The sequence below is a fragment of the Sus scrofa genome, chromosome 13, assembly GCF_000003025.6.
Source record: "Sus scrofa isolate TJ Tabasco breed Duroc chromosome 13, Sscrofa11.1, whole genome shotgun sequence".
NCBI classification, from domain to species: Eukaryota; Metazoa; Chordata; class Mammalia; order Artiodactyla; family Suidae; genus Sus; species Sus scrofa.
The window spans coordinates 130,419,933-130,442,499 of record NC_010455.5 but is presented as its reverse complement, the minus strand read 5'-3'; the positions used below and the strand labels follow the sequence as shown (position 1 = coordinate 130,442,499).

Sequence of the window (22,567 nt, the reverse complement as noted above, 5' to 3'; positions counted from 1 at the left end):
TGAGTGTTTATTAGCCTATTAGCAGAGGACTAGTTTTTAGAGAAATATTCAGACTATCTATTCTCCATTATTTTCATGGGCAGTAGACACAGATGTCAAAGATGGGTGGATTTTGGGGTTCCTGTCGTGGCTCAGTGGTTAATAAATCCCACTAGGAACCATGAGGTTGCGGGTTCGATCTCTGGCCTTGCTCAGTGGGTTAAGAATCTGGTGTTGCCATGAGCTGTGGTGTAGGTTGCAGACACGGCTCAGATCGTGCATTGCTGTGGCTGAGGTGTAGGCCCATGGCTACAGCTCCGATTGGACCCCTAGCCTGGGAACCTCCATATGCCATGGGTGCAGCCCTAGAAAAGGCAAACACACACACACACACACACACACACACACACACACACACACACAAAAGAAGAAGAAGAAGAAAAAAAAAAGATGGGTGGATTTTAGGAAACTACTATGTCTAGCAAAGTTTCTTATAGAATTGTGCAGAATTAACTCTTTCAGTTTAGCAAATGTACCACTGGTAGACACCAAAGCCAGTTCTATTTCTGTGGGACAGCCTGGCTCCTCATATTTTCCTCTTTGTTCCTTTCATGGTAACTTCAACGATGGTCAACCTCTGTAACCACAAATGATTTTAAAAAATGAAATTCACTTAATAACCCTTCACACATTCTGAATTGTAAGTTATAACTTGGGCTTTATTCAAGGCTCAGTCCAACTCATGAAATAAAATAGTAGTCCCAAATGTTTTCAAAAAGACATGTCTTTTGCAATCCTAAAACACACACACATACACACACACACATTGCAATGAAATATTTGTAGGTAAAGGTGGAAGCTTATTTGAACAGGGCCACAATGCACAGCACTGAATAGTTGAGAAGAATGGTAATGGGAGGCAGCTATGCCATGCCCTGCCCTGCATTGTGATGGGAGTTACATAATCCTCATGACAAGGAACATAAGAAGCAGGAATTGTTATTTCTAATCTCTGAGGCTCTGATGGGGTAATTACTTCGCCCACAGTACATATCAGAGCTGGGACTCTAATCCAGATCTATACAGCTCCAAGACTATGAAATTTTATCTACCTGCGTTCATTACTGTGAATACAGAGATATGCCAGGGTAGGCCAAAACCCCACCATAAATTGGTATATCTTTCTATAGAGTCAATACTATATTTGGTAGTAAGTAATTCTAAATGTCATGTATATTAAATTAAATATGTATGTAATATGGAGTGGGCTTCAGAGTTGGATACTTTTATATTTAATTTATATACAAAATTTAGAAGTGATTTCATCCTTAAGGCCAATGACTTCAAGCTATGTTTCTGGATTCTTGAAACTATGTACTTCTCTCTTCTCCCAGAAGGTTCTTAAGAGGAAAAGTTGAAGACAGCATGATCTATTTCATAAAACCTGGTTTTGTCAGAGGCTCAAGTTCCTTGTCAAGCTAGATTGAAATAGCCAATGTGGTAGTGCCTTGAGGGGGGCGGTCTATGGAATGCTGTGTTCTGGAAACACTTAACCTCTGATTATAAAGAGTAACTCTTTTATTTTGCAGGAAGCCATTATTGAAAATAGAGCCCTGTGGATGATAATCAAAAAATGTTTTGGCTATCAATCAAAAAGCCAGTATCGAATATGGCAGAGGGCCTTGGCAAATGACCCCAGTTGGCCCCCGATAAACCAGACCTCCTACTCTGATATGTCAGGGTATGGCCCGGGAGTGTCTTACAGCAACCCCGTATTTGAGAGCAACGAGGACCAACTTTGAAGGCAATGTGATACCCAAATTTATATATCATAGAAACAATGACAAAAGGGACCTGTTTCAGTGATTTTTTTAAGCAATGAGACTCTTGCAATATCAGCTGGAGTTTTTGGAATCAAAAACCTACCCAATCATGGTGACAAATTAAAGTCTTTTTGATAAAATGCTTTCTACAGATCAGAAAACTGCCCTAGGAGAGTGCTTTTCTCTTGGCTTCTGAAAATATTAGAGGTATTCAGTGACTCAAGAATGGCCCAGGGATGGCAATGGGCCAAGAGTTTGGGAGGCTGGAAGAGAAGGAGAATATGTAATTTGTCTTTTTAGATAATATATTTTTAAAATGAGTTGAGGGAAAGTAACATAGAATTGTAACATGTTAAGGATCATTTTTGAATTCTTAGTTCATTGATGGAAAAAAAAATGCATGAGAACCATCACACCAATCCTCACTGTCTGGTTTCCTTTCCTTTGTGGAACTTTTCAGATTTGAGATGTCTCCTTCTATTTCTGTCCTTCCCTTACATATTAGTCAGGATAGGCTAAGCTATTGCTGCAATAACAAACAGCTCCAGTATCTCCGTGTCTAACACTCAAGAGTACCTTTCTTGGTCCAGATGCCTCTTTAGCATAGCTCTCCTCAGAGTGGAACTACCACAGAAGACATGGAGTCTGTGAACACATGGAGCAAGGCTCCAATCTGATGGTTCCACCAACACAACACGAGGACTCCTTGTGTTCTGTGATGAGGGAAGGAAGATGGAGGCTCTTCACTGTGCCAAAGTGGGGGATACATCTCAACCATCACTCACACCTCATTAACCAGGGATTTGGCAAAGGATCCGGGAAGTACAGTCTCCTGTATTTAGGGCTAGCTTCATGGGTGTATGATTTGGCATTCACACAGGGCCTCATGCTTGGACGGGCCCCCTACCTGGATTAGTACTCTGCTCTTGCCATCTTGAAATTCTTAATTTTTGCACTGGGCCCCGCAAACTATAAAATTGACCTGGCTTGTATTCCTGGGAAAGAAAGGAAAGTAGTACACATCACACAGTGCTCATACCATCCACTAAAGTCTACATCTCCTGACCCTGTGAACCTCTATGTTTTAGAAATGCTTTATCTTACATGCCCAACTCCAGGAATTTTCATTCCTTGGCTCTATTATTTTTGAGAAAAGTTACCTCTTGTGCTACAACCTTATATATTATCCCTCACAGAAGTCTCCTATAGCCTACACATCTCTTAAGTTTGAGGCTTTGGTTTTCAGAAAACAAAAATGTCCCTTATTTTATCACTACTATAATTTGCTTATATTGGATTCATTCAGCCTAGAAAACATTCAGGTTTCTGTTAGCTCAGCAGACAACACAGAATTCTAGGAAAATGCCCACAAATAGTATTTTAAAGCAAAAGCAACATTTTCATGGTAAACATCAAATCCTAAGTGAGTAGTTCTGGGCTGGGAGTCCCTGGATGGCTTTGCTTCTTACCAAGAGCATCTGCAAGGCTTCCCTTCCTCCTTCAGCTCAGGCTGAACTCCTAAGTGTGGCCAGTGGCCCTGTGATTGTAGACAATTTTGGGAACAAGGTGTTTGCCAGCCACAAAGTTACCTTGTTGCTTCTAGTTTTAAAATAAGGTGTGAAGAATCATTAAAACAGGTGGCAGGGAGTTCCCTTTGTGGCTCAGGGGTAACGAACCTGACTAGTATCCATGAGGATGCAGCTTTGATCTCACTAGGAACCATGAGGTTGTGGGTTCAATCCCTGGCCTCCCTCAGTAGGTTAAGGATCCGGCGTTGTGTAGGTCACAGACACAGCTTGGATCCTACATTGCTGTGACTGTGGTGTAGGCTGGCAACTGTAGCTCCAGTTCGACCCCTAGACTGGGAACTTCCATATGCCACAGGTGTGGCTTAAAAAGCAAAACAAAGAAAAACAGACAGTTGCTAGGATCATTGTCTTCCTAGGTTCAGAAAGAAATGTTTCCTTTTACAAAGTCAGTCTCAGGGCAGGGTGTATGGTGTGATCTCATAGTCAAACAGAGTGAATTTTTTCCTTACCAGTGATAGGGCAGATCTGAATGTCTTTTTCTAAAACTGATAGTTTTTTTCATTTTTCAAAAGTTATGGGCAGGGGCAAGCTGGAGACAGTCTACAGCCTAGCGACAAGCAAGAGTGGGGTGCCCTGTTCATACTCTGAAGAACCCCTCACCAAGTGCTGCCATTTCCACTAGTCACCTGAACTGCATAATTCCTCTGGAACTCAGACAAGAAAGGGTCGATCATTCCCCACTTTAGAGCTGAGATTCAGGGAGAGGGGCACATACCCAGACCTCAAACACAAATCTTCTGTTACCTCCAAATACCTCCTACATACTAAGCTCCAACTGGGCACAGTACATTGTGCCATCTCACAGTCAAACAAAGAGTGAATTTCTTCCTTGCCAGCTATTAAGACCTGGAGCTTCTGCTCAAATGAATGCCAGGCAGCCCGCCAGCCTTGGGCTAGAGGTGTGTTCCAAACAAAATGAAACCCCAAACTACAGCTTTCTGTGTTTTTTCCTGCAACTCTGGGTCGCTTTTGTCTTAATCGGAGATGATTTCATCTTCAGCAATTCACACACAGTTGGCAGGGAGCAGGGAAGGAGAACGCGATTCCCCACTAGCCAAACAACTCTCAAATCTTTGCCGAAAGGGACTGATTCTAAAGATGGTTCTTGAGACTAACTGTATCTTAGAGGCAGTAAGTGAAAGAGCAGGGAGCACTTAGCCTGGAAAAATGGGGATTCAGGGGTCTCCAGAATTGTATTCAAATACTTGAAGGGGTTACCATGAGAGAGAAAGCTCTGACCTGGATGGGGTGGCACCACCAGGTTGCCAAGAGCACCCAGTGGTGGCAGTGACCTCAGGCTGACATGGAAAATCACCGCCCTAACAGTCAGCACTGCCAGAAGTGGAAGCTGGTGACCTCAAGAGGTGGGCACTCTGTGACAGTGGTTGTTCCAGTGGATATTCAAAGGTCAATTCGCAAAGGAAGTCACGTATCAGATGAAACTCAATGACCTGCAGGATCCCTTTCAGGCTTGATATGCCCAGTGTCTCCATGTTACACTGGGATGGGAACTATTTACTACTTCTGCCCAGGCAGAACGTCACACTGATCCCATGGGGGGCTGGGCAGCGGAGGTCCCATAGTGTGGACGCACAGGCGGACTTCTCTGTATCTTGGAATGTGGCTTCTGATGGGGACAGGAACCTAGAAAAGAGGTGCACAGTGAGGGGTCCTGACTACCAAATTGACAGCTGAGTGATATTTCAGATGTGTTTATTTTCTTAGAAAAAGATGTTTAGAAATTTGAGGAAAAGAACAGGGGAAAGTGCCCCAAACCCAAGGGCAGCGCTGCCTGGGCCAAGTATGCTTCTCTGACCAGGACTTGGAAGAGAAAAGGACACAGTCACCTGCTCCAAATCATTTGAGAGTGTCCCCTGAATGTTCACTCCAAGGTATACAGCTCCTAGCCCATAGCGAAGAACCCTGACTCTAGGCTCTCCTCACTAAATTTGGAGTCATGGAAATAGAGAATGGAACTACGTCCATGCCGTCTGTGTCCTATGTGCTCATAGAAGTGTGTGTTATACACTTGAAGATGTGATGACTAGGAAAAGTGACTATTTATTCAGAGCCTTGTATGTAGTTTATGTTATAATAAATTATTTTGTACAGAAGAAGCCAGTAAAATCTGTCATTCTGTTGTTCTGAAACCAGTCTCTCCTTCTCTCCCTCTCCCTCCTCCCCCTCTCCATCTCTCTCCAGTGAAGTCCTTCACTCAGGCTAATAAAATAGTGTGGTCTCCTCTAGTAATGATGAATCAAAGCAACATTTTTACAAAGTTCCAAGCATTTCTAACACTGCATATGCTATTACTTCCTGCTTTGTTACAGGCTGATACAGTCTCCAAAATACTTTCATAAACGTTCTTTCATTGAAGCCCATAACAATCCTAGGAGGAAGGCAGGGCAAGGATGACTATCCTCCTTCTTTTTATAAGGAACCAGACCTTCTAAAGGCTCAGTAACTTGTTCCAGAGCGCACAGCTCATGAGTGGAGTTTGCTGGAGCTGGATTCAGACACAGGACCTCTGCCAGCAAAGTCTATTGTTTTCCCCAGGAGGAAAATTTACTGATGGTTGTACAACTATAAATATGATACAATTTATTCAAGTATTAAAAAATAAAAGGCTGAAAAGAAAAAGAAACTTTTTAGCACCAACAAACAAGGAAGCAAGGCAACTATCCAATGGCTTGCCATCAGGAGTATGATTTCCTCCAGAAAGAGATTGTAGTTTCTTCTAGGTGTTCTCTTACACCCAACCATCAATCACAAGAAGGTGCACTCCCACAGCTGAGAGAGTAAAATTGGAAAACCAGAGCCTGTGGCATGAGATGAGCTAAAGCTCTTGCTTCTGCCCTAGGTCCCCAGAAGCAGAAACCTGTTCCTCTGCCTGAACTTTGCTAAGCCCTGCTTTGTGCAGTTTTGAGGGTTTTATGGATTTCCTCTCTGCTTTGCAGTACGCCTACTTCCTTATGTTAAAAAAGAAAAAAAGCCTTGAATATTGCTGCCACATGACATTGTCTGTCCTTTGGGTTCCATTAGACTTGTTAAAATGACCTGCTAAACTTTATCCACAAAATGACTTTCTTCAAAATTGAACAAACATACAAACAACATTGAGGGAGTTCCCATTGTGGCTCAGTGGAAATGAACCCAACTAGTATCCATGAGGACACAGGTTCAATCCCTGGCCTTGCTCAGTGGGTTAAGAATCTGGCATTGCTGTGAGCTGTGGTGTAGGTTTCACACAAAGCTCAGATCCAGGGTTGCTGTGGCCAGCAGTTGTAGTTCCAATTAGATCCCTAGCCTGGGAACCTCCATATGCCATGGGTGTGGCCCTAAAAGCAAACTAAATAACTAAATAAATAAATAAAAAGCAAACCCACACACACAAACAAAAAACCACACCTCTCCTGGAGGTGCTGAGAGAGCCTCAGGAATGAGCCACGTTGGCTTTCCCAAACATGTCAAGCATGTTCCTTTCTCAAGAAGACCGCATTTGCCACCCCTATTGCCTTGATTGATCTCCCCACTCCAGCAGCCCCCACCCTCATGGCTGACTCCTCCTTCAGGTCTCAGCTCTCTGGTCACTTCTTCAAAGAAGTCTGACCTGACCTGACCTGACCTATTTATCCAAACATGTCTTCACCCAACTAGCTTGGCTTGTTTTCTCCGTAATACTTGCACAACACTCAGGAGACTGAGGTTGAAGAAAATCCCAATTGTTCAAGATCACACATTTAGGAAACTGGTGGCTTGGGTCTAAAATCCAAGTCTACTGGTTTCCAAATCAAAGTCCTTCATGTTCTTCTCCTTAGCCAGATTCTGTGAATCAAATCAGCTTATCCACTGGGAAAAAGAGTGTGACATGTGGTAGAGGATTGTCCATGGTGGGACTGAGTCCACTCAAGGGCTAACCCAGGTCCTCTTAGCTCTATTTCCTTGCTGTCTCCTTCCAATTCTCTCTCCTTGACTCCATGGACAATCTGACAAAATACTGGCCTGTGATGAAAGCTGTGCACATGTGGGCTAGGAAAACACAATTGCATTTGAAGTTGTGGATAAGGGTGACTATGCTGCAGGAAGGACTCACATATGTTGCATGTATTACATGTTGCACAACTCGGGGGGGACCACTCACATTGTATCAAGCCAAAAATGTTGGCTCTGTGTGATATCATGAAGGCTTTGTGGGTAAGTGAGGATTTTTCCTTTTGTAACCACAAACATGAGTATGCAATGAAAAGTCCGACCCATCACCCTTCCAATCAGTTCTTAAAGTCCCTACAAGCTGTCTTGGTGGTATCTCTCATGTAGAATCTACTCTCCTCCTAGCTGTTGGCCACCTCCTGTTTGAATATAAGAGTATCTTAACCGGTCTCCCCAACTGAGGTCTCTTCTATTTTTGCTTCTCAAGTTCCCTATGAATTCTATAGTCCAACTCTGATCATGCCATGTTCATGGTCAGAAACCCTTCATAGTCTACATTATCTATGAAATAAAATACACATTGTTTAGTAAGGACCTGAGGACCCTTTGCACTGGCCACATCTGGCCTCATCGAAGCCATTTCTCCTTCTCTTTTGCCTACAAAGAAGCAAATTATTATTCCCAGCACTTAGTAACTCCCTTATTCCCAGCATACAGTAACCACTTTCCCACCTCAATACCTTTACTCATGCTGTTTTCTCTTTGGAGTGATCAAAAAATATCTCCATGCATCTAAATACCACCTATTTCTCAAGACCCAATTAGAATACCGCTGGATCTGCCAAGCCAAAAGGAGATCTCTTTCATGGGCATGTGCATCACACTCTACAAAGCCATCCTTTATAGCAGGCAGCTCTTTTTACTTTGTCTTATGGTCCTGTAGTGTTTTAACTTCTTCCAACTCCTACGCAACCCCAGTTTAACTAGAGAGCACATTCTCTGGGGGGTATGGACCAAGCTTGATTCATTTCATCTCCCCACTCTGCGTCCAGCACAGGGCCATGGTTGGGACTCCATAAGCAGCTGTGGCATGATTGAATAAAAAAACATAATCATTGGGACATTTTGTTGATTTATTTCTCCTCCTTTGTCTGTGAACATCTGTTTTCTATTCAGTACAAAGGCTTAACTACAACAATAGGACTATGAATAAAAGCAACCCAAACTACAAAGTATAGTGATTCCAATGTTGTGCTTAATGAGTTTGGCTGTACATTTATATAGTGGGTGTGGGGAGTGAGCTGGGACTTAGAAGATCTAGGTAAATGCTATAAAGATTATCTCATATGTAGAGGACACTAGAGGTTTACTTGTGAGTGCAAAGACTTTCCTAGGAAGATACTTAACCCAAGGGAAAAGAGAATGGAGGTAAGCAAACTTGAGTGAAAACTAAACATTGGAAATTAGGGAAAAGGGGTAAAGTTCAAGTACAACTGACTATGTGTTTTTTAATCTGTTCTCTGGGTTCACCCTACCTTTACCAAGTTTTGCAAGGGCCTGAGGAAGAGAAAGGTATGATGAAATGAGAGAGATAGAGTTAGAGATAGAGATAGGGATAGGGATGAAGGTAAGGCTGGAGATAAAAATAAGGATAAGGACAGGAATAGAAATAGAGGTAGAGATTGGGATAGGGATATTGATAGAGATTGAGATGGAGATAGAGATAGAAATAGAGATAGGAACAGGGATGGAAATAGAAATAGAGGCCCACTCTGTGGTTAATGTGTCAGAGAGTAATAAAGGCAGGGTGGAGGGAATCCATCTGTGGTCTCTGTCAGTTGGCTGTTCAAGCACCGGAGGAAGAGGCATTTTGCTAATGGCTGATAGTGTCACACAGAGATACATAGGTGTTATGAACAGTCTGAGCATGTCTCCAAATGGCTAAGGGAAGTAGAAAGTGGCTAAAGGAGACAGAGAATGGGGAGGTGGGACTTGAAGTGGTATGCAATTTGTGGTCCCCTGCAACCAATCTCAGGGTCAGATAAAACCCGCAGAAACCTCATGGAAGCGGCAGAGATCATCTCAGAGTGGCATTCTGGTCTGTGCAGGAGGGAAGGGCATGCTGTCACCATGAGCCCTGGGTTCAGCATTCCGTGGACCTTCTCAGTGACTGAGGAGGGACTTCAGCACAGCATTGTTTCTGTGATGTTGTTTTTGACTATGGTCCCAGGTTTATGTGACCAGAGAAACATAGGCTATAAAGATAAGAGGGATACTTCCTCAGGATGTGAAGGCTCATCTGGTGAAAATGAAGGCAGGAACACTTAGGGGGAAAGTACTCCAAGAAAGTGGCTCGGAGCCCCAATATCACACTGTGTTCTTGATCTGGACAAAGTGCAAGGTAAGAGGGCTCCATAGCTATCTGAAAGCTGAGTCAGTTCTTTCCTGACCCAGCCCAAGTTTAGCCTTGAGAAGTTGAAAGGACCTCAAGAATTCAGCCACAATCCATGACTAATTGGAAACTGGTTTGATCTGGGCACAGTTTTATACAATCAGATATCTCCTGAGAAGGAGTCTATCATTTGACTTGGTCTGGATACCAAGAGCTGTACTTAGGAAAGGCCAAATATTCGCATCTGCCCTCACCTCACCCTAGCACAGCTGTTGTTCCAGGGCAGAGCAGGGCTCAGGCCTGCACCTGGAACCTTTTAGAGGCAGGAGCAGAGCAGGCCTTTGGGGCATAGAAACAGCCATGCTACTGAGGTCATGGGCTCTTGACAAGTACGTCATGTTGGACCTCATCTCTGGGCCACGCAGCACTTTGATAAGGTCAATTTCAAAAGTGTCTCTTGGAGTCAGACAGGTCTGAGCTCTGATCCATACTTCTTCAATTTGTGATTTTGAGCAAATTAATGACTATGTCTACATCTTAGTTCCCCAGGCCATTGGCATGAGAATATTATTTATGACTTCCTTCCTAACTGCAGACATCAAAGGAGACTAAATATGGCACATAATTTATTTTTCTACATTTCTCAAGCTTTAAGGAGGATTTTTAAGTCTTGGTCTTACACATAGTACAGCTATCTTATGTGTTGTATGAATCAGTGGAGTAAATAAAAGAAATAGAGAAGGAATGCACTGATGAATACACTACAAATTTCTAGGAACTGTATGACTACAATGCCATTTTCATTAACGTGTAATTATCTATGATTTACTAATAGTTTAAAATGATTACTTTTTAACTAAAAAATAATCTGCCTATTCTTATTTATTTAAAATGAGATACAGAGTGGCCTACTGCCAGCCTTGGTTTATAGAATCGATTACTTGCACTATAAGAATCAACTTACTTTTTACATTTCACTTTGAAGCTCTTCTTGCCCCATTATCTGATGATCCTAAAGGATTGCTTTTTTTTTTTTTTTTTTTTTTTTGTCTTTTTGCCTTTTTTAGGGCTGTTACCGTGACATAGGGAGGTTCCCAGGCTAGGGGTCTAATTGGAGCTGTAGCCGCTGACCTACACCACAGCCACAGCAACGCGAGATCTGAGCCACGTCTGCGAACTACACCACAGCTCACAGCAATGCTGGATCCTTAACCCAGTGAGCAAGGCCAGGGATAGAACCCACAACCTCATGGTTCCCAGTCGGATTCATTAACCACTGAGCCATGATGGGGACTCCAAGGATTGCTTTTTTTAAATTGGCCCTTCTTGGATGACTTCCAAGTCTACAGCATCTCCCATGACATGCAAAGACCTGTAAAATATCATCCAGATTTGGACATATTTGTAGGTGGTGTCAAGCTGGTCTTTTTGCTGTCACATCACATGTTAGCCCACCTCCTACAGGGAATAGTCTACAGCACTTCATGGGCTTCTTTTTGGAACATGGTTCTCATATTCGACCCATCATGAAGATCCCCAAGGAGCTTATGAGAAATAAATTCCTGGGCCCAAGCTCGGACATACTCAATCTGAATTTCTGGAATGGGTCCTAGAGAGCCATAGCTTTATCACACTCTCTGGGAGATTCTGAAGATGAATCAGGTCTAGAAACTGTAAACCTGAAAGAATAACTTAGATTATTTCCCCTAAACTTGCTGTCTTGCATTTGTCCCCATAGAGACTCATCTACAATTTTCCTGCCAACTCCTGGAATGTTGAGAGAATATCCTGTGATATATTTCCTTTGGAAATGCCATGTTTGTCACTGTGCATTCTTGACTCTCTGTTATAAAAGCAGCCCCTGGTGGGAAGAAAGCCTGCTGACAGACTTCTCTCTCTTCGAGGTGAGCCGATTTATCCCTGCTCTTTGTTAAAGCTCTAAGTCCTCCATTCTTGACAAAACAATCACCTGCTGGCTAAGTTCAAAGGGAAAGCATTGCCACAAGCCAAAGGCAAAAATATAGAATAGTGTTTAATACCTTGCATTCTTGAGGCTAGTTGAAAGATGTATGCAAAGCCTCCACTCCATAAGATGTTCGATCTAATCCATCTTTCAGAGAAAGGAGAAAAAGAAAAACCATACCTGGGCCATGCTCAGCTCTGAATACCTCAAAGGAATCATCTCTGCAACCAGGTTAGATGATCTAGAATTGCTTTGTAAAAAATCAGTTTGCTTCAGGACATCAAGGTGGGGGTTATATTCTCCTCTAGGATAGATCTTGGGGTCCAGCTCACTCTGGAATGCCTAAGTGCATCCACCATTGTTGTAACCATCCCATTTCATCCCAGCTATTTTCTTTCTGGGGAAGCCTCTTAGATTGACAAATGTTATTGGAATTGGATGTCTGTTCTTTGAGCGGCCCCAACATCAATTTCACAAATGCCACTGTTCTTTTGTTCAGCATCCTTCATTGGCCTCAATGCTCAACAGGGTTTTTAGCAGCGAGGGGAGCAGAGATGTGAGATTAGTGTTCACCAAGGTATTGATCCGACGCACTGGGACACCTTTTTGGCTCCCGGTCAGATTCTGCTCAGTGACTTACCTGACAAACACAGTTAACACTTGACAGCCATTCTCGTTGGCATTTCCAGTGCTCAGCTGACAAGCCACACAACTGGCAGTATGTATAGATTTGTTCTTGTGGCCAGCCATCTGGAAAGCCTTCCAGAATATTAAATTAAACAGACCTTCTGTTCCTAGCCAGCTACTAAATACACAGAGCGCCGGCACAATATGGCACAAGCTTTGGCAAGCCTAAAGTCTTTTACTAGAATAAGTACATTTCCAGCAACATAAAATGAACTATCAACTTCTCCTGAACAATCTTAGTACCTTAGGCAGAAAGAATGGTTAGACCAAACTCAGAGAAATCACATGGAAAATTTTCAATTAGAGAGAAAAGAACCTGGAGGCTTTGAAGTGAGGGAGCTGAGTAAGAACCAGGAGAGAGAAAGGAAAGATAAAATTGGCTTATACAGCAAGTAGTACCCCCCCCCAAAGAAATGAGTTGATGGTGCCTCCATTGATCTGTGATGGGGATTACAAATATTAGGAACCCTTACATCTTTGCTGAAGTTGGATTTCCCAGAAGCAGACACTAAGCCACAGATTTATGTGCACATATTTTTATTAAGGAAGTATTCCTAGGAGAAACTGGTAAGAGAGTGGAAGAAAAGACGAGGGAGAATGTGATTTCAGGCCAAGTCTTAATCTCAACCTGATGCTGCCAGAGAGCCTCAGAATGTAAATTTCACCTCCGTGTCTCAACTCTTGCCAAGAGAGTGGTGGTTCAGACGTCAGCCTTAGTCATTAGCTCAGGGCTGTTTGTGGGGATTAAACTCCAGGCACTTTTGGGTCTTTGCTAGGACAGGCAAAGGGACTCAAGGACAATCCTCTGCAGAGAGCCACAGGCACATTAGAAAAAAATATGTTGGAGTTCCCATTGTGGCTCATTGGAAATGAATCCGACTAGTATCCATGAGGATGTGGGTTCAATCCCTGGCCTCGCTCAATGCATTAAGGATCTGGTGTTGCCATGAGCTGTGGTGTAGGTCGCAGATGTGGCTCAGATCCTTCGTTGCTCTGGCTGTGGCATAGCCCAGCAGCTGTAGCTCCGATTCAACCCCCTAGCCTGGGAACTAGCCTGGAAACTTCCATATGCCACAGGTGATGATCTAAAAATCAAAAAGTAAAAAAATGCATAAATGCCTGTGGAGGCATCAAGACATCCAAGAGGGTCCAAACAGATCACAGACAATGTCTACTACAGATCTATTTTTCACTCTGCCACTGACTGACCTACAGGAAAACCTGTAAGTATCTACCTAACCTGAAAAATGGAATAGTGGAAACCAGATTTCCTAGGCAGGGAAAGAGTGATTTATTCATTTCCACAGCATATTTTAAACCTCTGCCATATCTGCCACTCCCTGAACCAAGTACTTGGATTTGAAGATGAGTGACCCTTTCTCCTGGGTGTGATAAGAGCCATTATTGACTTACATGTAAAATGCTACAGGAATAGTCCCCAAAGCAAAGTTGGTAGACCTAAGGGCAGTGAGGGCCACCAAGCCTGGGATATGTAAAGCATTAGGAAAATAGAACTGACTCTATTATAGAGTAAATATATTAATACTTGTTTAATGACAAAAGAAACTACATTTTAAAAATTCCCAACAGGAGCAATTAAATAAAAAATAATAACAGCTTCCATGGCCCACACCAGATCACAGAATCTGCATGGCATAAAGTTAATTATACAAGTAGAGATAGGATTTGATCCAAGTTCTTATACTTGAGTCCCATGAGGGCCATGAAAGAACAAGGCCAGCTACCCAACTTGGGTCTCTGCCCTTGTGGAGGGAAGATGGAGGGGCAGCCATGCCTGGAATAGGAGCAGAAATGAGAGCCCCAGAGAAAAGCCATCGCCGAAGAGGGGAGCCTTTCCTTCACCCACCAGGACACAGCAGTAAGCGGACAAGGTGGACTATTTCTTCACCATTTGATTCACATACTCTAATCAGAAGTCCCTGGGCTGCCTTTGTCTTCTGTTACAAGTTCAGATATTCCAACTGTCAGATACTTTCAAATACGATAACATCTGCCAACAGATTCTGAACCACCCAGTTTCTATAGGAGGAAGATAACTCAAAGTTCCAGCTAAGCAATGAATGGTTTCTACATCAGAGACAAGCTGTCCATGAGTGATGAGCTAGTTGACACCCTTCTGTGATATGTGTCCTAAGAACAGCAAGAGGGAAGTAGAGAAACAGTAGATTTCCATTCTGGAATCTGGCGCTGGTAGACTGGGCTGAAGGGCAGGGATCCAGTCTCATTCATGGCTAGATTCTCATCTTAGGACCTAGAACAGTGCTTTGTATATGGCAGCTTTTTAAACCCGTGGGCAGGAGTTCCCGTCGTGGCGCAGTGGAAACGAATCCGACTAGGAACCATGAGGTTTCAGGTTCAATCTCAGACCTTGCTCAGTGGGTTAAGGATCCAGCATTGCTGTGAACTGTGGTGTAAATTGCAAAGGCAGCTCAGATCCTGCGTTGCTGTGACTGTGGCGTAGGCTGGTGGCTACAGCTCTGATTAGACTCCTAGCCTGGGAACCTCCATATGCCACGGGTGTGGGCCTAAAAAAAAAAAAAAAAAAAAAAAAAAGGACAAAAGACTAAATAAATAAATAAATAAATAAACCCGTGGGCAGAATTGAGTTGCGAAGAGCTGAAAAGGTTGATGACCCACGATTACACCTCCAAGAGGATGCTTTTTGCCAACTATGTAAAATTTAACTACTTAGCTAGAGAGTTCAGGTTTCCATTCGCTGATTTTAATTTAGTTATCTAGGTTCCCCACCCAACCCCCAGGCTCATCATCAAAAGAAGTAAAACACTGCACATTGCAAATTTAAATATTTGTTTATGGTAAGTGCAAATTGTAGTTCATACTTGAAATATTTTACTGAATTTGAATGATATCTTTAAAATCAAATTTTTTTTTTCAAATTTTCAATTGTTTTAAAACTAAAAACTCGGTCAAGAAAATAAAATTTTACATCACGTAGAAAAATTTGATAATAGCCTAGACTTTACCTTTTGCAGGTGTTCTGATTCTATTGAAATTCATATACCTAGTTACTACAATTTTACTATTGATTACAATGTATGTATTTTTATTTTGTTAAATACATTAATAAAATTTAAAATATTAATTCATGACTTCTTTATTTACAGTAATATTTACTTTATTTTTAATTTTTTAAAATCCTTTCATTGGTATAATTATACATACAAAATCCAATAAAATATCATTTTGTTTTACATCTATGTTAATTTTCTATTTATCGTTCTTATTTCATTTCACAAATTGAAAACTATGGGTCATTTAGAGGAGAAGGTGTAAGGAATGATCTATTTGAAAGAGAAAGACAAATACTGTACCATACCACTTATACGTGGAATCTAGGAAATACAAGAAACTAGTAAATATAACAAAAAGCAGACTCACAAATACAGACAACAAACTAGTGGTTGCCAGTGGGGAGAGAGAAGACAGGAAGGAGCAATATAGGGATAGGGGAGTAAGAGGTACAAACTATTAGGTATAAAATAAGCTATAAGGATATATTGTACAACCTGCAGAATATAGCCAATATTTTATAATAAATAGAAATGGAGTATAACCTTTAAAAATTGTGAAGCATTATGTTCTACACCTTAACATATAATATTGTATGGCAACTATATTTCAATTAAAAAAAAAAAAAGAATGATCTCTCTAGGTGCCAAATACACCAGACCCACAGCATTGCCTCTCTGCCTCCAGTGCTGTGGTTCCGTCCTTTGCATACACCACTCTGGGCACACAGCCTCCTTCTGGCCTCCAACTTCTGCATTTGGACACTAGATATTCCCTCTGCCTGGAACCCTCTTGGTCCAGGTAGCCATATGCCTTAGCTCTACTATTACATTGTCAGTAGTACCTTCCCTGCCCAACATATTTGTTTACTTATTTTATTTACTTTTTATGGTCTATTTTTTTGTCTTTTTAGGGTCACACCCACAGCATATGGAGGTTCTCAGGCTAGGGGTCCAATTGGAGCTGTAGCTGCTGGCCTATATCAGAGCTGCAACAATGTGGGATCTGAGTTGAGATTACAACCTACACAACAGCTCATGGCAATGCCAGATTCTTAACCCACTGAGCAAGGCCAGGGATCAAACCCATGTCTTCATAGATGCTAGTCGGGTTTGGTAACCACTGAGCTACAATGGGAACTCCCCTGCCCAACATATTTAAAATGCAACTTCCCATCTCCTTCTGTCCCCCACTCACTCCAGACCACCACCACTGACGTTGCTTAGTCCCATTGGTAACCTTATTTCTTTCCACAGCAGTATTACTACATCCCAACTCTGAATTTTACTTCTGTTGTCAGTCTTTCCCCCCTGACGTGTCAGCTCCATAGGCTACTTTTGTCTGCTTTGACCACTTCCAACACCATAAACATTTCCTTATAGAAAGGAAGAGCTCAATAAATATCTGTTAAACAAATTCATGTACTGTAAAATGAGGTGATTGGACCAGATAAGGAGTAATAAAATCTGATGTAAGTAAAATTTTCTGCACATGAGCATATGTGTATTAGTGCTGGGAGGAGGAAATATACGAAGTTCCCCAGATTTTCAAAGTTTTCTCTGTAACCCCACAAAAGTGAATAAGCTGTGCATGAGATACCTATGAATCCTTTGAGCTCATGGATCTTGAGCCCCTCTCTAGCCATTTTGCTGTCTGTCCCCGCTGGCACATTCCATTTTTTCCCCCTGATAACAGAGTCGCATTTTTAACTTTCTTTCTTTCTTTCTTTCTTTCTTTCTTTCTTTCTTTCTTTCTTTCTTTCTTTCTTTCTTTCTTTCTTTCTTTCTTTCCTTCCTTCCTTCCTTCCTTCCTTCCTTCCTTCCTTCCTTCCTTCCTTCCTTCCTTCTTTCTTTCTTTCTTTCTTTCTTTCTTTCTACTAGACTGTAAACTCACTAAGTACAGGAGTAGGGTGTGATTAGGTTAGGTCAAGAAGCCTTCAGGTTAGGTCAAGCAGCCTCTCCCACCAAGGCTGAGCTGCTTCCCCAACATCCCCACCCCCACACTCCTACATACCACCCTCCACTACATACATAAAAACCCAATAATGGAGTTCCTGTTGTGGCTCAGTGGTTAATGAATCCAACTAGGAACCATGAGGTTGCAGGTTCAATCCTTGGCCTTGCTCAGTGGGTTAAGGATCTGGTGTTGCCATGAGCTGTGTTGTAGGTTGCAGACGAGGCTCGGATCCCACAGCATCGCTGTGGCTCTGGCATAGGCCGGCAGCTACAGCTCTGATTAGACCCCTAGCCTGGGAATCTCCATATGCCACAGGCATGGCCCTAGAAAAGACAAAAAGACTGAAAAAAAAAAAAAAAACCCTGATAGGTGGCCCTTCTAAGAGCCTTCAAGGGGCTGGCTAAGCCATTTTACTTACAGGCATTTGACAGTAGATCCTTTAAGCTTTAATATCTGTTTTGGATCCTCCAGGAGGTGGGGCTTAGAGCAGATGTGATTACTTTCTCTGTAGAGCATGTCCTCTGGTGGAGGACATGGTGAAGCAAGTAAGTGCTTAGTATTTATAGAACCTCAAGAGTATCTAACACACTGTTAAAATGGCCATATTGCCCAAAGCAATCTACAGATTTAATTCAATATCTATCAAATTACCAATGGAATTTTTCACCAAACTAGAAAAAAATATCTTAAAATTTATGTGGAGCCATAAGAGACCTACAATGACAAAAGCAATCCTTAAGAAAAAGAACAAAGCATGAGACATAACCCTCCCAGGTTTCAGATGATACTACAAAGCTACAGTAATCAAAACAGCATGGTATTGGTACAAAAACAGCTGTACAGATCAGTGGACCAGAACAGACAACCTAAAAATATACCCACACACCTACAGTCAGTTAATCTTCAAGAAAGGAGGCAAGAATATACAATGGGAAAAAGACAGTCTCTTCAGCAAGTGGCATTGGCAAAGTTGGACAGCCTCATGTAAATCAATGAAGTTGGAATACATTCTCACATCATACACAGAAATAAACTCAAGATGGATTAAAGACTTAAACATAGACATGACATGATAAAACTCCTAGAGGAGAGCATAAGCAAAATATTCCCTGACATAAATATCATAGCAATATTTTCTTTGGTCAGTCTCCCAAGGCAATAGAAATAAAAACAAAAATAAACAGATGGAACCTAATCAAACTTATAAGCTTTTGCACAGCAAAGAAAACCATAAACAAAATGAAAATGGGAGAAAATAGTTGCAAATGATATGACCAACAATGCTTAATTTCCAAAATATACAAACAGTTCATACACCTCAACAACAACAAAAACAACTTAATAGAAAAATGGGCAGAAGACAAAAATAGACATTTCTACAAAGAGGAAATACAGATAGCTAATAGGCCTATGAAATGAGAATCAACATCACTAATTATTAGAAAAATGCAAATCAAAACTAAAATGAGGTAGCCCTTCACACTGGTTAGAATCACCAACATTAAAAAGTCTACAGATAACAAATGCTGGAGAGGGTGTGGAGAAAAGGGAACCTTCCTACACTGTTAGTGGGAATGTAAGTTGGTGTGACCACTATGGAAAAGAGTATGGAGGTTCCTCAGAAAACTAAAAATAGAATTACCATATCATCTAGCAATCCCACTCTTGGGTGTATATCCAGACAAAAGTATAATTCAAAAAGATACACACATCCCTGTGTTCATAGCAGCACTATTCACAATATCCAAGGCATGGAAACAACCTAAATGTCCATCAACAGATGAACGGATAAAGAAGATGTGGTATATATATACTACTCAGCTATAAAAGAGAATGAAATAATGCCATTTGCAACAATGAGGATACAACTGGAGATTGTCATACTAAGTGAGGTAATTCAGAAAGAAATACCATGTGACATCACTTATACGTGAAATTTGAAATATGACACAAGTGAACCTATGTATGAAACAAAGACAGACTAACATAGAGAAGAGACTAGTGGTTGCCAACAGAGTGGGGGTAGGGGGAGGGGTGAAGTGGGAGGTTGGGATTAGCAGACGTAAGCTATTCTATATAAAATGGATAAACAGCAAGGTCCTACTGTATAGCGCAAGGAACTCCAGTCAATATCCTATGATAAATCATAATGGGAAAGAATATTTAAAAAGAATGCGTGTGCATATATATATTTATATATATAAAATTGAATCACTTTGCTGTATGCTGTACAGCAGAAATATAGTTGTGTAATATAGTTATGTGTAAATCAACTATATTTCAATTTTTTAAAAGGAAAGGAAAGAAAGAAGCAGAGTTTTGTGTATGCCTCATGAAAAAATACATTATTCATTGTAAATTAAGATTTATAGCTATCAACTGACTGGAAAAAGAAGAAAATTTTCTAGTATAAAATTTCTAAAGTAAAAGAAAAAAATTATCTAATACAAACTTTTAACTGATGACCTAGTTCTCTGCATGGTGAACAGGCCCAATGTCAGTGTGAACACCTCTGGGGCCAGGAAGCTCATTACCTCCAAGACATTTGGGAACTGTTGTGATTATTAGATGACTTGATGTTAAATTGAAAGATTGTTTATTCATTAATATAAAAGAGCTTAAGTCTTGGATCTTGGACAGTAGACAGAATCCTTTTGCCACATACAAAACCACTATATATAAATATATAAACTCCAAAGTAATGGATCAACAAACTCTAATCTTTATGGAAGGCATAGCTCTGTTTACATTCCATGTTCATGGCCCAACTCTCTCCCTCCTTCCCTTTACTCTCAAATCTTACTTTGATGTCTCTTGATACCACAAATAAGGTCTATTTTTTCACCTCTCTTGAATCTTTTCACACATTCTGTTCTCTTCTCTGGCCTAGAATGTGCCTGCCATCCGCCACTATGCCCTACTCCTGCCACCTGGTTGACTTGTATTCATCCTTGAGATGTCAGCAGAGATGTCACTTCCTTTAGGAAGCTGTTCTTATCCCACTAGGTCTGAGTTCAATGTCTTTCCTATTTAAGAGGCTGTTCACTTGTCAGTCTCTCCCAAGCAACTGTACACTCCCTCTGGGTAGTGGCTCTGTCCTTTCCACCACTGAATCCCAAGGGCCCAGCACAAAGTCTGGAACATCTGTTGTTCAACACCTAATTGCTGAGTAAGAGTTGAACAGAGTTGCTATGGGTACTATATTTTGTATCTTCGGGCTGTAACAGAAACCACAAACAGCAGTGGCTTTATTAAGAACATTTAACTGGACTTCCCTGGTGGCTCAGCCGGTTAAGGATCCAATGTTATCACTGCTTTAGTATGGGTTCAATCCCTGGCCCAAGAGTGCATGCCTGCATGCTGCAGGCATGACTCCCCACCCCCAAAATTTTTTTAGCTGTATATTTAATAAGATGTCTAGAGCTAGGCAGTCCCAGGCTTAGTGTGTGGCTCTGTGGTATCATGAGGATCTAAGCCCTTTTCTCCTGTTCTCTACCACTATTAACACAGTGATTTTCATCCTCCTCATGATCTAAAGATGGCGGTCATGCTCCAAGCATTGCATCCTCACATGTCATTTTTCAAGGAAGGAAGAAAGTAAAGGATAAAGAAGGTTCTCACCCTTTTGTCACTCGGACATTCTTTCCCAGAGGATTCCTGTCCTTGGCCATCTTTCCCTTGTATAGTACTGGTGAGAATTGGGTCTCATGTCCACTCTAAGATATGTTATGACTCTTTCTTGGTGCTTGCATCTGAAGTCATGCTGCTGAGACAAAGTAGGTGCTGTAGTTGGGCTTTTACAAACATGACCTTAGAGCCTCATATCCACTCTTTCCTTATTGTTGACATGTTAACTATTATAAACCTAAAATTGAAATTTCAAATGGGAGTTCCCGTCGTGGCGCAGTGGTTAACGAATCCGACTAGGAACCATGAGGTTTCGGGTTCGGTCCCTGCCCTTGCTCAGTGGGTTAACGATCCGGCGTTGCCGTGAGCTGTGGTGTAGGTTGCAGACAGGCCTCGGATCCCGCGTTGCTGTGGCTCTGGCGTAGGCCGGTGGCTACAGCTCCGATTCAACCCCTAGCCTGGGAACCTCTATATGCCGCGGGAGCGGCCCAAGAAATAGCAACAACAACAACAACAAAAAAAGACAAAAAGACAAAAAATAAATAAATAAATAAAAGAGAGAAGATTATTAAAAAAAAAATATTAAAAAAAAAAGAAATTTCAAATGATTTGTCCAGGGTCATCCGTATGATAGGGTTTAGAATTAGAATTTTCCTGATTCCAAAATGATCCCAATGTTCCCTGTTTGAGCCAAACTCCCTTCTTTCAGTTTTCGTTGTCACTCCCAATAGGCCCATTCTGTTTCCAAAATCCACTGGCTTTTTATTTATCTCTCACTAGTTAACCCTTTTGTCTCAGATTTTTGGCAAAGTAGCTATTCCTATTCATTGGCTGAGACATTCATGGACAGCCCATGAAATTAATTCTCTTCCTAGTCCAACAGCTTGTGTCTGGAAGTGCTCCCATCTAGCTCTGTAAGTAAATACTAAAAATTAACACACACGCACCCAACAAACAAGTTAGCAGACCAATCCTGTGCCTGAGGAAAGTATTTCCTCTCTTTCCTTTAGTGGCCTAATAGGTAAGGTGTGTGCTAGGAGATTTTAAAAGCACCTGCGAACAGCAATGACAAGCAGTGATTGTTCCGAGTTCACTTAAGCCCCAGCGGCTTTGGCATTTCTCCAGGGAATTAGCTGGGAGGTTCAGGTCAGATGGAGGAGAAAAGTAGGAAAGACCATCGGGCTTTGCTCAATCCAGGAGAGGAGAATGAACTGGTGAGTCTCCTCTTCTTTTTACTGTGTTCTTCTCAAAACACCTGAGCCTGTGGGCTACTTGGGAGAGTGTTGGCTTTAGGACTTGGGGAAGTTTAAGTCCGCTAAGGCGCCCTGAGAGTCACAGGCACACTTTTATGGTCAGGGGTTGGGGGTGGGGGACCTGCCGGGGTAAGAAAGTTGTGTCTTCTGGATGATGGTGTTCTGTCATCCTCATGTGCTTTGATTGGAACGTCCTTAGACATTTTGCAGAGCACAGGGGTGCATTCCTACAGGATGCTCATTGAGGTGTTCCCCCCCTTATCTGCATCTCCATGTAATTGGACGAATTCAGGCAAAAACTGAAACTCTTTTTTCCC

At 41.8% G+C, this 22,567-nt stretch overlaps 2 protein-coding genes across 4 annotated transcripts in view; both read left to right on the top strand.

Annotated features, from left to right (window-relative positions):
- ATP13A4 (ATPase 13A4) overlaps positions 1 to 5,505 on the top strand; it is a 153,130-nt gene extending 147,625 nt beyond the window's left edge. Inside the window, 1 exon segment of the mRNA XM_021070062.1 lies at positions 1,569 to 5,505. Coding sequence (XP_020925721.1) covers positions 1,569 to 1,781 — 213 coding nt within the window. The 3' untranslated portion in view covers positions 1,782 to 5,505.
- ATP13A5 (ATPase 13A5) overlaps positions 21,958 to 22,567 on the top strand; it is a 113,861-nt gene continuing 113,251 nt past the window's right edge. For 2 of the 3 annotated variants that reach the window (XM_021070061.1, XM_005670077.3), the window contains exon 1: positions 21,959 to 22,211. In XM_021070061.1, coding sequence (XP_020925720.1) covers positions 22,149 to 22,211 — 63 coding nt within the window. In that variant the 5' untranslated portion in view covers positions 21,959 to 22,148. Of the gene's footprint in view, positions 22,212 to 22,567 lie in introns of all 3 variants that reach the window. The other variant, XM_021070060.1, reaches the window with a different exon arrangement.